Source organism: Nanorana parkeri, unplaced genomic scaffold (genome assembly GCF_000935625.1).
Source record: "Nanorana parkeri isolate BGI_ZX_2015 unplaced genomic scaffold, ASM93562v1 scaffold5, whole genome shotgun sequence".
NCBI classification, from domain to species: Eukaryota; Metazoa; Chordata; class Amphibia; order Anura; family Dicroglossidae; genus Nanorana; species Nanorana parkeri.
This window is the reverse complement of record NW_017306273.1, coordinates 1,514,024-1,529,776: the sequence shown is the minus strand read 5'-3', so window position 1 is coordinate 1,529,776 and position 15,753 is coordinate 1,514,024. Positions and strand designations below refer to the sequence as shown.

The 15,753-nt window shown below is 40.7% G+C and overlaps 2 protein-coding genes across 2 annotated transcripts; one reads left to right on the top strand and one right to left on the bottom strand.

The window, feature by feature from the left end:
- Nucleotides 1-3,803: 3,803 nt before the first annotated feature.
- Nucleotides 3,804-5,013, top strand: LOC108783990 (transcription factor HES-5-like). The gene is made up of 3 exons (XM_018552713.1): nt 3,804-3,923; nt 4,368-4,542; nt 4,660-5,013. Exons 1-3 carry the CDS (start codon nt 3,867-3,869, stop codon nt 4,893-4,895), a joined length of 468 nt encoding a protein of 155 aa, XP_018408215.1. The 5' UTR covers nt 3,804-3,866; the 3' UTR covers nt 4,896-5,013.
- A 5,881-nt stretch (nt 5,014-10,894) lies between these two features.
- On the bottom strand, nt 10,895-12,221 carry LOC108804765 (transcription factor HES-5-like). The gene is made up of 3 exons (XM_018576642.1): nt 12,156-12,221; nt 11,399-11,573; nt 10,895-11,281 (listed from the first exon to the last, which is right to left on the bottom strand). Exons 1-3 carry the CDS (start codon nt 12,219-12,221, stop codon nt 11,046-11,048), a joined length of 477 nt encoding a protein of 158 aa, XP_018432144.1. The 3' UTR covers nt 10,895-11,045.
- Nucleotides 12,222-15,753: the final 3,532 nt, after the last annotated feature.

The window sequence follows — 15,753 nt, the reverse complement described above, 5'->3', positions numbered from 1 at the left end:
AAACTTTGGAGGGGAAGGGGGGGGGGGGGGGGGGGTATGGGGGACAACAACAAAAAGTGCAATCATGTGCAGGGGAATTTTTGTAAAGTTTATGCAAAGCCATTCTTTTTTTGAACTTTAGTTTTTGGATAGCATATGGAAGGGTTAAAGCTGAACTCCAGGCACAAAATAACACTTACTACAATTACTGATACTATGTAACGCACAGGTATAACGAACCATTTGCCTGTACCAAGCAACATAACCGAGCCAAGTTGAACTAACAACAAATAAATAAGATGGCCACAATTAAGAACATTGGCAACAATATAACTAAAACAGTGCAGCCTTGCAGCTCTGTGGAAGAGCACTTCTGGAACTCTGCTCATCAAGTGTTTCTCTCCTGTGGCTGCTTCACTCCCAGTACTCATTAGTATCGCAGAGGCTGACCTTTCCTGCCACGGTGACATCTTCCTTCACTCATAACACTCTGTGCCCGTGCCCCCCCTGTTCTGCCAACCAGGGGTTCTGGGACTGAAGCTGAAAGGGATGTCACCCTTGTCAACTCAAATTCCACCAAGGTGCATGACAGTAGCTGTAGGGCTCCAGAATTCGCAATACATGGGCACACAAGTCCACGCACACATGGTAAAACGTGTGGGAACACGCATGCTTCTGCGCAGAGGTGCACAGCCAGGCACGACACTATGCACCAAGCCAAGCAAATGCGCAGGTACCCGCACTGGAACCCTGGCTCTGGCTTCTTGACAGGTTTCCTCCAGGTACCCCGTTTTGCTCCCACACTCCAAACACATGCTGGTGGGTTAATTGGCCCTAGTATGATATTCTACTGAGTACGCCCAAGATGGCTGCTGCACCTCCTATTTTGAGCCCCCAGGGAGAAAAGTGCAATAGAAGTAGATAAGCACATTGACAAAAGTGTGTTCCCTTCACTTATTTCCTCTATAAAAGGGAAAAACTGCATGTAGTGGTGTAGCAGAATGGGTTGTTAAAAAGACCAAAAACATTTAGGTGCACCAAATGGTTGCTCGCTGAAGCTCAACGGCCTCAGTGCCTTGGAAGCCACTGAAGTCATCCTACCTCACAGGGACCACCATTTAGGGCAGTGGCTGTCAACTTACGAAGCTTTGGGGCCCTTGATGCCACCAAAACTCAGCACATGCTATTCAGTATATGTAATTCTAGAAAGGACCGTCAGAGACATACCAAAGGAAATGATGGGCAGAGACTATGCTACAGGATCAGAGACTGGAACATGCACATACATAAAGGTGGACAGCAACATGCAAAACTCCAAGGTGCAGTCAAGAATTTTGCTTTTTTGAAGTCTCCCTAACAAACCACCCCCCATACTGCTTTTGGGTGCACTAATCCTATATGAAAGGTGACTATAAAAATTAGACAACAGTCACCTGATCTTTTTTCAGCCAGATTACCCTGCTGTCTAGGGGGCACCCTAGGACACGTACTAATAAGGCTCATTGGATGGAAATAGTTATTAGACAGGTTAGGAAAAGTTAGAACATTTGCCCGGTTTTTAAAGTTAGTTTCAGAGGTATTTGTGGCCCATCTTCCTTACACTTTCTTCACCATATGCCTAAACCACAGATGATAGCCCAATGGGCCAATTAATGTCTAGAAATACATTGGCCATCACAGATATTTGAAGACAGTCAGCTCATACCTGTACATCCAGCCTAGCTAGCTTATCACTTTTTAAAATAGATGCCATGGATGACTCTGCATATCTGAGGGAACACTAGCCATTCCAAGCTGTCACCCCTAGGATATTTTTGTTTGACTTTTTAGTTGCGTTGAAGCCTTTTCTGACTTGGAGACAGTAATGATAGACCTCCCACATGCTGTACAGTGACTCCTGGTCTTTGATCTTCAGGGTAATGAGGTGTCACTGACATGCTAGACATCCTCTTATCACACTGCAGCATCCTCTGTCTCTGGAGAGCCCACAGAGGAGTCTCTATTACCACCACTCCCTAGACACACAGGAATCTCCAATACAAATCAATGGAAATCAGCATCTTCATTGGAAAGCCACAGACATATTTTTCAATGATGACCCGTCTGGGCGAGACTGATAAGTTTGTGTTGTGTTCAGGGGTGAAATTAATGGTTCCATCCTGTTCTGCAAGATGCATTATTGTCCCTCCTCCTCTCCATCATCCCTAATCAAAGACCTCTTATCTCCAGCTGCAGCCATAGCACAATCTGTGAACTGCAAAAAATGTTGTTTATTCCGATCCCAGGGTCAACATTTCACCAGCTATTGATATAGCCAGACGTTATTGCTGAGCAAGAAGCACTTTGTCCTGCATTTGCATGATAATTCAAAGAGCAACAGTGCGATCCATAATAAACAGCCCTGATATCACATGTTGATTGAAGTAAAGATGATGGAATATTGGAGGTGTCAATCCACCTAAAAGCAATTTTCAGATATAATTGGAGTCTGGAGGGCTGGGAAACTGCTGGCCGGTTACCTCAGTGACAAGATTTGCCAGCCCCTGTCCCTGGCCTTGTTGGTATCCACCCTGGAGTTTTGGGCTTTCCTGCCCATAATGCAGCAACCAGGCAAGTCTGGGGGCTCCAGCTGAGACTCAGAGAATTAAAACAAGCTAAGGGTTGATCTAGCTAGCCCATATTTACGAAAAGCCTAAATATATGTTGAAGATGGTTGACCCTGAAGGGCCCTTTAGACAGGTACAGTGTGTTACCTGCATTGCAGTGCATACCGCCTCTGCCTTAAAGTTCATTATGGTAAGAGAGTTCATTCATTCTGAATGGGGTGTCAACGCACCACAACACAAGTTTTAATGGTCCTGTAGCATTGATGTTTAATACAGTGTAGCACAATGCACAGATGATTCACACACATGTATTGTGATGTGCTGGCAAAGTACGTTGGTGCAGTTTGGTACACTTTACTGCAACACACAGGTTTGAATATGGCCAGATAGCGACACTGCATAACAATTTTTTGTAATAGGTGTGGGGGTAGTTATTAGAAAAGCCTTAAGCTGGTTATACACCACCAGTAGAATTTTATTTGAACAACATTGTTTTCGGAACATTTGTTTGATTTTCTAATACTTAGTGGGGTCAAGCAGGGGCATCCTGAGGCAGGGTGTCACCCGGAGCGGGTACCGGGTGACACCCCGCAGTGACGACATTGCACATGTCAGTGACGTCATCGTGCACGCTGTTACCTGTCGGTGGCCATCTTGGTGATGGACGCCGGCAGAGAGGAGGGGACATTCACTCGGCGGGATAAGATATGCTGCCGGGTCCCCTCTGCTTTCGAGCAACTGTCAGGTTCTAAGTCCATAACCGAGTGCCCAGCTTTTCAGACCGTAAGTCATTTTGGTGTCATCCCTCCAATGGTGTCACCCGGGTCTCTCTCTCTCTCTCTCTCTCTCTCTCTCTCTCTCTCTCTCTCTATATATATACCTCTGTATGCAAAATACATTTTGTATATAAAAGATGCTGCAGTGTCTTACAGATTTTGCATGAATCCAACTGAAATGACCGAATATGTGTCAATAAATGTTGCAATGTGTCATTATGGTAGATAACATCTTGTCATGTGTCTTTCCCACACTACCCCCTGCATCCTGTATTATCCTCTGCTATTAGAGGCTCCAGATGTCACCTTGTTTTGTGACACACGTCCATTGTCCCTGCCGCTCTGTGATTGGCTGCTGAGTGTGGGAACCTCTTTCAAGCCAGCTCTCCATATATTGTTATGCACAGAGAGGGGTATATATAGAGAGCAGGGCTGTTCACTAGCAGACACACATCAACTGGCTCACCCAGCACACCTCTGCGTGACCACTACCAGCTCCAATAACATGGCCCCCTGCAATATGAGGACATTGGATCATCAAGCTACCAATGGGCTCCGAAAGGTGAGATTTCCTTCTAGTGCCAAATGCACCTTCTTATTTCCACTGTATAAGCATGTATTTCCTCTTATGGCTCTCCTCGTCTTTCAATGCCCCATAGGATTTGTAGTTCCACAGCAGCTTGAGTACTGAGGTTTCCTACCCCTGGTATACAGGCTTAACTTTTCTACCTATCAATCACTTTTAGATTTATATGGAAGCTGATTATAATGGTAACAGAAGTATAAAGCATCTCATGACCTCTGCTTCTTAAAGTCATGCTTGTGGCTGTCAGAGACTTGCAATGCCTCATTGGACTTGTAGTTCCACAACAGTTGGAGTGTTGAGGTTGCCCACCCCTGCTATATAGGCTTAGCTTTGCTACCCATCAATTAATGTTAGATTGATATAGAAGCTGACTATGATGATAACAAAAGTATTAACCATCCCGTGTCTTGTTTTGTGCAGCTGAGGAAGCCCGCTATTGAGAAGATGAGGAGAGATCGCATTAACAGCAGCATCGAGCGGCTGCGTCTCCTACTGGAGAAAGAGTTCCAGAAACATCAACTGCCCTCCAAACCTGAGAAGGCCGACATACTGGAGATGACGGTCACCTTCCTGCAGCATCAGATGGTTGAGAAAAGTAAGTGCCCCCCTCCTTTGTCCTCGATCTTATCATTCTTGCTCACAGGTGTCAGGAGAGGATTGTAGAAGGTGACAGTAGACTTTATATAACTAACATGCGTCTTGTTTATTCCAGCTGTGACAGCAACCTCCAGCCAAGCCTACAGAGATGGCTACTCCACCTGTGTCCAGGACTCTGTGACCTTCCTGTCCATGCACAAGCAGACAGACACCCAGCTGCAGCTGCTGCAGAACCTCCACGGGGCTCGGATGGTGCCCGGCGCTCTATGTCCTTCTGTATTCCCCGTCTCACAGACAACCAGCAAGCACAGTGCTCCAGACAGCAGCAAAGCCTTGTGGAGACCCTGGTGATAAAATTGTCCTATGGACTGACTTCTACTTGAACAAAATACACAATGAAGACTTGTGTAGATGTTGCACTTTATCAGAGAACTCCTTCAAAGATGCCTTGCAGAGCCTTAGAAAAGAGCTTGTGTTTGTGAGAAGTTCTATACATTTTCCCTATGGGAAATAATTGTTTTCCACTTTTGGAAGGAAATCTTTTACTGTGGAGCATGTAGCTTCAATTTAAAGCAGTGTCTCTGTACAAAAGGCATTGCTGCTACTAAGGGAATCCAATTTCTAAAAAATAAGTTTTCTTTAAATTTCTTTAAAAACACCTGGAAATGGCTTACATGGTATTAACAGTCTTGAAATATGAAATATTTTGGTAACGCATGTTGCATGTGTTTAATAGTAAGAGTAGATTGCTCTGATACTGCTCTATTGGTCATGTAACCAGGGCCGGATTAACATAGGGGGTACTGGAGCACTAGCTCCAGGCCCACCATTGAAAATAGGTCCGGGCAGCCTGAATCGCCGCAGTATGCCCAATGGCAACCCAGGCCGGCTGGGGTCACCACAATTAGGCAGAGGCACCAGCAGCTCTCTAATCAGGCATATTAGGCGGCCACTTACTGGGGCCACAACCAGAAGTAAGTGGCCGTCTAATTAGAGAGCCTCCTCGGCTGCTTCCCATACAACCTACCAACAGCACCAGGCCAATGATACTCTTAATCCAGTCCTGCATACAACGCTTGCACCAAGTGACTTTATGTGTATAATGTGATTCCCCTGGAGTTGTGGGAACCTTTGTATATTGTGACAGTGAATTCTGATTGGATTCTAATTGAATCTTTTTTTCATGTTGTGAATTGCAGATTTTTAAAATCTGTTTGAAACAGAGGAATCTGCTATTGTCATCGTACTGATAGCTGTGCGATGACATCATTATAGTGACAACCACATATAAGTTGTATTATATTGTATCTGTAATATTTGTAAAAGCCGCAGATTTATAATTAACTTATGTGACAAATGTTCTTCATTGTTTTATAAACATTTTCTGATCAAATGATTACTTCAAAAATAATAAAAATGGTTTATATCTTGAATATGTATGTGGTTCCACTTATAGTTTATGTGAAGAATATATAGCTAAACAAAAAATAAAAATTATATTATTATCGTATAGCTACTAGTGTAGAAGTGGAGAGTAATATCCAAATATTTATCCATTGGTCTGTCCATCTATCCTTTATATCCATCTATCTACCCATCCCTCTGTCCATCTGTCTGTCATTCTGCCTATCTATCCATCCAGCCATTTGACCACGTGTTCATCCATCCATGCATCCTTCTGTCTGTCTATCTATCCTTCTATCTATCTATCTATCTATCTATCTATCTATCTATCTATCTATCTATCTATCTATCTATCTATCTATCTATCCACATGTCCATCTGCCCATTTGTCCATCCATTAATCTTTCCATCTATCCATCCATCCCTTTATCTGTTATTCTGTCTATTATCCAGCTATCCATTTGTCCACCTGTTCATCCATCCATTAATCTGTGCATCCATCGTTCCATCTATCTATCTATTCACATGTCCATCCGTCAATCCATCCGTCCGTCCATCCATCCATCCTTATATTCACCCATAGTAGTTTAGTGGTTCGTACTTTTGCTTTGCAGCACTGGGGGTCCCCGGTTCAAATCCCGGTCAGGACACTATATGCAAGGAATTTGCATGTTTTCCCTGTGCTTGCGTGGGTTTCCTCTGGTATGGAAGTTTAATTGGCCCTTTATGTGTTTGCAATAGGGCCCTCAGACTGTAAGTTCCTCAAGGGCAGGGACTGATGTGAATGTGCAGTATGTAAAGCCCTATGTAAATTGTTTGCACTATATAAATACATGAAATAAATAAAATCTATCCATCCAATCATAATCCTGCCAATGATATTACACACTCCTGACTGTATAGATTCATGTAAAAGCCAATGCCACCCTCACCACTAAATCTCTTAGGGGTGATTTACTATGCACATTGCACAGTGAAGGTGTCCTGTGATCCATCCAATTGTGTGCTGAGATATTTAAAAAAAAGAAATCTCCCTTTGAACCTGAATGGATGTTGGAAGCAATTGGATCAGTAAGCCGGGAGGCGTGTTATACTGCTTGAAACCCGAACCGTGGTGTGTGAGAGCAGCGGTCCAACTCTCCACGGTGCTGCTAACACTGGGCTTGTACCCTTGTTGCAACACATACCACGTAAGACTAAACTAACAGAGTAACCTTTTTTTTTACTGTATACGTAGCCTGACTGCATTACAGTTATAAATATAAAAGCTTTAATCTTGCTTTGTGGGGTGAATCTTTCATGAATTGGCTACTCAGCTGTGACATGCTAAGCAGCAAACTGTCAAACATATGAAGAAAAATTCAACTTTCTCCACATGTACACAGTACAGAATTGGGACATTGCAAAAGTCTCTTCCCCACACAAAGCATTATATATTTTCTAAAACAATACAATGTTATGTCTCCTTACGGTGCAAAGATCACTCAGTTCTGTATTTGAAAACAATGCACAACATGTTTATTATTTCAAGTATTTTATTTTTAAAGAAATAAAAAAAAACATGATTACATCTCTGTGAGAAGAGTGGACGAGTCACATCCTTCTACACAAGCAACTTAGGCAAATATTGCCTACCAAAAATACACACAGGCAAATATTGCAAACGATAATGTGAATTGTATTCAAACTTTCCAATATTTACTGCAAACATTGCAGAACATCCGGCAATTCTCCTTCACAAGAAGGCAACGTAGAGGATCAATAATAATGACAATCACATGGTGATCATATTTGCGCACAAGTTACAAACCTGTGTCTGTAGTACATTCATAGAATTCATTGAAGAGCAATTCATGAATAACCTTTACAAGTCTAGAGTAAATCATTTAAATATAACTGTCAGTGCTACAAGACAGCGGGGGACAATTCATTGCCTTTCAGGTCTTTAATTGCAACACAGTATACATACTGTATATAACTAAACCCACCTGGGCTTTACTTAGGAAAGTGTATGAAATTAGAATTGCCAGTGTTGCCTCAAATCAGCCAATTAGATTCTACCTTGCAACAACAACGACAAAAACATAATTGGCTTGTGATTGGTTACCATTGGGCAAACTAGGCAGCTTATTCCAAACACTTTGATAAATTACACCCACAGATTTCATAGAAAAGATACAATGTCACTTCCATGACTACAGATTCATAGAAATATACAATATCACTTCCATGGATTTCATAGAAATATACAATATCACTTCCATGGATTTCATAGAAATATACAATATCACTTCCATGGATTTCATAGACATATACAATATCACTTCCATGGATTTCATAGAAATATACAATATTACTTCCATGGATTTCATAGAAATATACAATATGACTTCCATGGGTTTCATAGAAATATACAATGTCACTTCCATGGATTTCATAGAAATATACAATATCACTTCCATGGATTTCATAGACATATACAATATCACTTCCATGGATTTCATAGACATATACAATATCACTTCCATGGATTTCATAGAAATATACAATATTACTTCCATGGATTTCATAGAAATATACAATATGACTTCCATGGGTTTCATAGAAATATACAATGTCACTTCCATGGATTTCATAGAAATATACAATGTCACTTCCATGGATTTCATAGAAATATACAATATCACTTCCATGGATTTCATAGAAATATACAATATCACTTCCATGGATTTCATAGAAATATACAATATCACTTCCATGGATTTCATAGAAATATACAATATCACTTCCATGGATTTCATAGAAATATACAATATCACTTCCATGGATTTCATAGAAATATACAATATCACTTCCATGGATTTCATAGAAATATACAATATCACTTCCATGGATTTCATAGAAATATACAATATCACTTCCATGGATTTCATAGAAATATACAATATCACTTCCATGGATTTCATAGAAATATACAATATCACTTCCATGGATTTCATAGAAATATACAATATCACTTCCATGGATTTCATAGAAATATACAATATCACTTCCATGGATTTCATAGAAATATACAATATCACTTCCATGGATTTCATAGAAATATACAATATCACTTCCATGGATTTCATAGACATATACAATATCACTTCCATGGATTTCATAGAAATATACAATATCACTTCCATGGATTTCATAGAAATATACAATATGACTTCCATGGGTTTCATAGAAATATACAATATGACTTCCATGGGTTTCATAGAAATATTCAATATCACTTCCATGAGTTTCATAGAAAATATACAATATAACTTCCATGGGTTTCATAGAAATATCACTTCCACGGATCTCATAGAAAATATACAATGTAATTTTTATGGATTTCATAGACAATGTACAATGTCACTTCCATGGATTTCATAGAAATATACAATGTCACTTCCATGGATTTCATAGAAATATACAATATCACTTCCATGGATTTCATAGAAATATACAATGTCACTTCCATGGATTTCATAGAAATATACAATATCACTTCCATGGATTTCATAGAAATATACAATATCACTTCCATGGATTTCATAGAAATATACAATATCACTTCCATGGATTTCATAGAAATATACAATATCACTTCCATGGATTTCATAGAAATATACAATATCACTTCCATGGATTTCATAGAAATATACAATATCACTTCCATGGATTTCATAGAAATATACAATATCACTTCCATGGATTTCATAGAAATATACAATATCACTTCCATGGATTTCATAGAAATATACAATATCACTTCCATGGATTTCATAGAAATATACAATATCACTTCCATGGATTTCATAGAAATATACAATATCACTTCCATGGATTTCATAGAAATATACAATATCACTTCCATGGATTTCATAGACATATACAATATCACTTCCATGGATTTCATAGACATATACAATATCACTTCCATGGATTTCATAGAAATATACAATATTACTTCCATGGATTTCATAGAAATATACAATATGACTTCCATGGGTTTCATAGAAATATACAATGTCACTTCCATGGATTTCATAGAAATATACAATATCACTTCCATGGATTTCATAGAAATATACAATATGACTTCCATGGGTTTCATAGAAATATACAATATGACTTCCATGGGTTTCATAGAAATATTCAATATCACTTCCATGAGTTTCATAGAAAATATACAATATAACTTCCATGGGTTTCATAGAAATATCACTTCCACGGATCTCATAGAAAATATACAATGTAATTTTTATGGATTTCATAGACAATGTACAATGTCACTTCCATGGATTTCATAGAAATATACAATATCACTTCCATGGATTTCATAGAAATATACAATATCACTTCCATGACTACTGTACAGATCTCATAGAAAATATTAAATGTCATTTTTATGGATTTCATAGCCAATGTACAATGTCACTTTTTTGACAGACACAATGTCACATTATGACTTCCCTAATACACTTCAATACCAGTATATGTGAAATGTATTCTAGTTTTGATATAAAACAGGCAATATTGGTTCTAATTGTCTGCAGCAACCAGACACTTATATTGTTTATCAAACAATGATAGCTGCATCTTGATTAGTTGCTGTACATGCCATTTAGACCGAATTGCAAAAAAGATTACTCTGTACCCTTAGGGTAAATATATATATATATATACATACATATCACATTACGTGCTACATATTGGAAAATCTCACATGTAACAATATAATACTTACATCAAGTTAATCATAATCCTACTTTCTAGCTTTATAATAAAGCAGATAAAGATATACTGCACATATACAGTACAACCAATTCCATACAGAAAGACAAAGGAGCTAGGATTTGATCCCAGCAAAATATATAATAATAATTTTTGATCATTTTATGATTGCATTATGTTAATTATAACCTTACTCTCTATCAATATGATAAACACAGTGCACAGTGACAGGGGTCAGACCCCTAGTTACCAATGTAAGCATTGTATGCTCATTGTACACCCAATTTAATGTACTCAGCTCACAGTCCATAAAAGTATACACAGTCTCTACCAGGGTCTCCACAATGCTTTGCTGCTGTCTGGAGCGCTGTACTTGCTGGGGGTCTGTGAGACGGGGAACACAGAAGGACATAGAGCACCGTGCACCATCTGAGCCCCGTGGAGATTCTGCAGCAGTTGCAGCTGGGTGTCTGTCTGCTTGTGTATCGACAGGAAGGTCACAGAGTCCTGGACACAGGTGGAGTAGCCATCTCTATGGGCTTGGCTGGAGGTTGTTGTCACATCTGGAATAGACAAGACACATATTAGTTATATAAAGTCTACTGTCACCTTCTACAATCCTCTCCTGACACCTCTAAGCAAGAATCATAAGATTTAGGACAAAGGAGGGGGGCACTTACTTTTCTCAGCCATCTGATGCTGCAGGAAGGTGACCGTCATTTCCAGTATGTCGGCCTTCTCAGGTTTGGAGGGCAGTTGATGTTTCTGGAACTCTTTCTCCAGTAGGAGACGCAGCTGCTCGATGCTGCTGTTAATGCGATCTCTCCTCATCTTCTCAATAGCGGGCTTCCTCAGCTGCACAAAACAAGACACGGGATGGTTAGTGACTGCATAGTGATTGCATGGATATGAAGAAAAGGGATTCATTTCAGGAGAAAAAAGAATAAAGGTGGGGGAATCGTGGAGAAGGCAGAATAGTAAGGGGGTGACAGAGTGAGAATCCTTGAAGATGCCAAGATGGAGAGATCTGATCTTAGATATAGAGGATTGACAAGGTGGGGGATCTTGGAGGTGCCAAGATGGGAAGATCTAGGAGTACAGGGTGGGAAAATCTAGAGGGGTGACAAAATGGGGGATCTTGGAGGTGACATGATGGGGAGATCTAGGAGAACAGGGCGGGAAGATCTAGAGGGGTGAAAAAATGGGGGATCTTGGAGGTGCCAGGATTAAGAGATCTAGAAGGACAGGGTGGGACATTCTAGAGGGGTGACAAAATGGGGATCTTGGAGGTGCCAGGAAGGGGAGATCTAGAAGGACAGGGTGGGAAGATGTAAAAGGATGAAAGGATGAGGCATCTTGGAGGTGTCCAGAAGGGGAAAGAAAGGAAACAAAATGTATACATCAAAAAGCTAATAGAAGATGTATAGGGAAACTTACTTTTCTGGGATGCTTTGTCGGTTCGGGGTCAGCACGTTGCAATAGAGGGCTGCTGGTAGGAGCCATGTTGCCTTGTCAATGAGTTTAGAGCAGTTCCTGGGCTCAGCGTCCTCTATGTAGAAGGGTTCTCAGTGATGTGCAATCACAGAGCTGACCCTCCTCTCTATATACCCCTCACTCTGCATAATAATGTGTGAGGATCGGACTGTGCAGAGGTTCCCACACTCAGCAGCCAATCACAGAGCAACAGGGACAATAGACGTGTGTCACACTGCAAGGTGGCATCTGGAGCCTCTAATAGAAGTGCATAATGTAGGATGCAGAAGGCAAGCTGTAGGATAAGTGTGGGAAAGACCTGCTTCAAGATGCCCTTTAACATGTGACATATTGAACCCACTAATACTCTGACTTTGTGTTGTTTTAAAGAGCAGAAGGGTTAATGCAATATTTATAAAGCTAATAAAAAATAGACAGTTTATACCGTTATGTAGCATGCGGTTTTATTTTCCAAAAAATAGTATGCAGTTTGTTTTCATTTAAATGAAAATTCCATCCTGACCTCATATTTTAAGTGTTTGGCAGATACTGGTGAGTTGGATCACATGTATGGTATTCAGCAAAGACTACAGTGCAGATATCTTCTCATTGAAGGGTCCGGCTCCTCCTGCTTCCCCTTTCTTTGGAGTCTTGTATATTTTTTGTTTGCTTTCTTGGGGAGATTTGCCCTCATTATTTGTCCTGGTGACAAATCCAAAATTATGAGTTGTCACCAGAAGAGGAACAGAGGGGAAGTCTTTCAATTAGGGCACTTTTTTGGAAGGCATCTAAGTGGGATCATTACTTTAAAGAGTTGACACCACTTCCTGCGGTCCCATAAGGTGCCCATACACCTTGCAATCATCATATGAAAATTTTCGTCCGATGATCGATCCGTCGTACATTTTTCGTACGGCGGCCCCATGCTGCTCCGATCATCGCAAGGTTCAATTAGCAATAGTTAAAAAAAACCTGGACGAATTGCGTTAATCGACCGCATGTATTTTAGTTTGCGCATGAGCAGTGTTAATCGTACGAATTTTGACGTACGAAAACGCCACCAACCTTGCGAAAATCGTACGATTGACCGAAGATTTGTAATCTACTGGATAGTCAAAAGTCGTACGATTGTACACTATTTGCGGTTGTACACTGCCCATCCACCCTACGAATATCGGACGAAAACACGATCGCATATGAAAATCGGCCGATAATTGTAAGGTGTATGGGCACCTTAAGACTGGAATTGAAGAAAATAGTCAATCCAAAACCTGGCCATTTACCCATGAGGGCAGTTGGACACAGAGGTGCAATAGAGTTGATTTACTAAAGCAGCAGAATCTGTTCACTTAGCAAAGTGAACGTTAGTTAATAAGGTGAAGTGGTTGTTGCTTTGAATATCCAATCATATCTTAGAAAGAAATCCTGTTTTTTAAATTTCAAAGTGAACATAAGTTCCCCTTATTTTCTAACATTTATTTTGCTAGGTGACCAGGCTTTAGTCCTTTAGTAACCACTAATGTGTCGTTCTTGGATCTTATTTCTTGGCAGGATGTTTCATGTTTATGCCAAGAAAGCTGGTAGCAGCAGGGAAATATCAGATTCTGATGGCACTGGTTTATCTCAGACAAATTTTTTCAAAGCTACCTAGAAGATCTTCCACTCAAAGAAGGATTGGCCAGGGGTGTGCGGTTCTGACCTTTGACATGTGAATGATTCTCGATTGGGCTGAAAGCATAGATATTGGACCACTGCCATCTTACGTCTCAACTTTCCTCCTCAGTCCTGCTCCTCCTCCTTCTGTTGTATCTCCTATAACACAGTGCCGCAATGGGCCCACTTGTAGTGGCTGTAACAGTCAAGCAGATCAGGTGCACAGTGATCTCACCACTACATTCCATTTCTATCAGGTAATTCAACATGCCAGCATATCAGTGAGCAGGCTTCTTCCTGACTGCAGAGAGCAGATGGGATGAGACAACCTGGCATGTCTGTATACTCAACATACAATGGTGACACCTTGGGTTGGTTTTATCTGCCATGTCTGTATACTCAACCTATAATGGTGACACCTGAAGTTGGTTCTAGCTGTCATGTCTGTATACCCATCATACAATGGTGACGCCTTGGGTTGGTTTTACCTGCCATGTTTGTATACTCAACATACAATGGTGACACCTGGAGTTGGTTCTACTTGCCATGTCTGTATACCCACTGCACAATGATGACACCTTGGGTTGGTTTTTACCTGCCATGTCTGTATACTCAACCTACAATAGTGAGACCTGGAGTTGGTTCTAGCTGCCATGTCTGTATACCCAACATACATTGGTGACACCTTGGGTTGGTTCTACCTGCCATGTTTGTATACTCAACATACAATTGTGACACCTGGAGTTGCTTCTACCTGCCTTGTCTGCATACCCAACACACAATAGTTGCACCAGGAGTTGATTCTATCACCGTGCACATCTGGCGGCTCTAAGATGTCTGTGGCTTAGGCTGGAGGGAAGGTAATAACAAAGCAATATATGTGTAGAAGTGGAAGTCCCCTTTCAACAAATTAACCACAGAATCCATATTTCAGAAAAAATGTATCTGTTGCTGTGTGTTTCCATTATTAGCTTGCACATAGCCCAGTTGTATGTAGCAATGGCTATAAGGCCAAGCAATTTGTCCATGTAACCACAAACTTTAACTAACAGATGCTTTTTGGTGACAATCTCATAGTTGCCTTACCCAGAGCAATCCACCTGCCCACTACATGCATCTGCCCTCTTTATTCTACGTGCAGCTTTAAATCCACCATAACCCCCCGCCCCCTCTCAATCTTTTAAAGCTCCAGGCACTTCCATAACCATGACTTGTCACATCATGCAATTGTTCATCTTTAGGCTATGGAGAGAGCGAGGAGCTGTACTTTAGACACCTCTGATAATTTTTCAACCAGTCCGATTGCTTCCCCTCTCTGACAAGCCTCAGCTGTCGGGTCTGCTGGTTCCCCACAGACGTTAGACTTTCTTCTGATCCAGCCAATAAATAGTCATCTAATGTATATGGGCATCTTTAAGTCCCAATACCACAGTTACAATTAATTAAAAGATTAGAGGTCTCTGGTGAATGAGGAAGATGAATGAGGGCTATGAAGAGGAGGGAGAGTGAGATACCTTCCAGTACAAATGAGGCCCTAAATCATCTTTTAGTACAAACACAAACTTATCAGTCTCATGCAGACGGGTCATCAGTGAAAAATATGTCTGTGGTTTTCCAATGAAGATGCTGATTTACATTGATTGCATTGGAGATTCCCATGTGTCTGGGGAGTGGTGGTAATAGAGAGTCTTCTGTGGGGTCTCCAGAGACAGAGGATGCTGCGGTGTGATAAGAGACTGTCTAACATGTCTTTGATACCTCATTACCCTGAACATGAAAGACTGGTGTTGCATCCCTACTTCTGGACTAGCTAATGAGTTTGCGAGAGGTTATATATACCGTAATACATCTATGACTTTTTGTTTATTTTTGTGAATTCTGACTTTGCCAGCAGGGTCACTTTATTTGA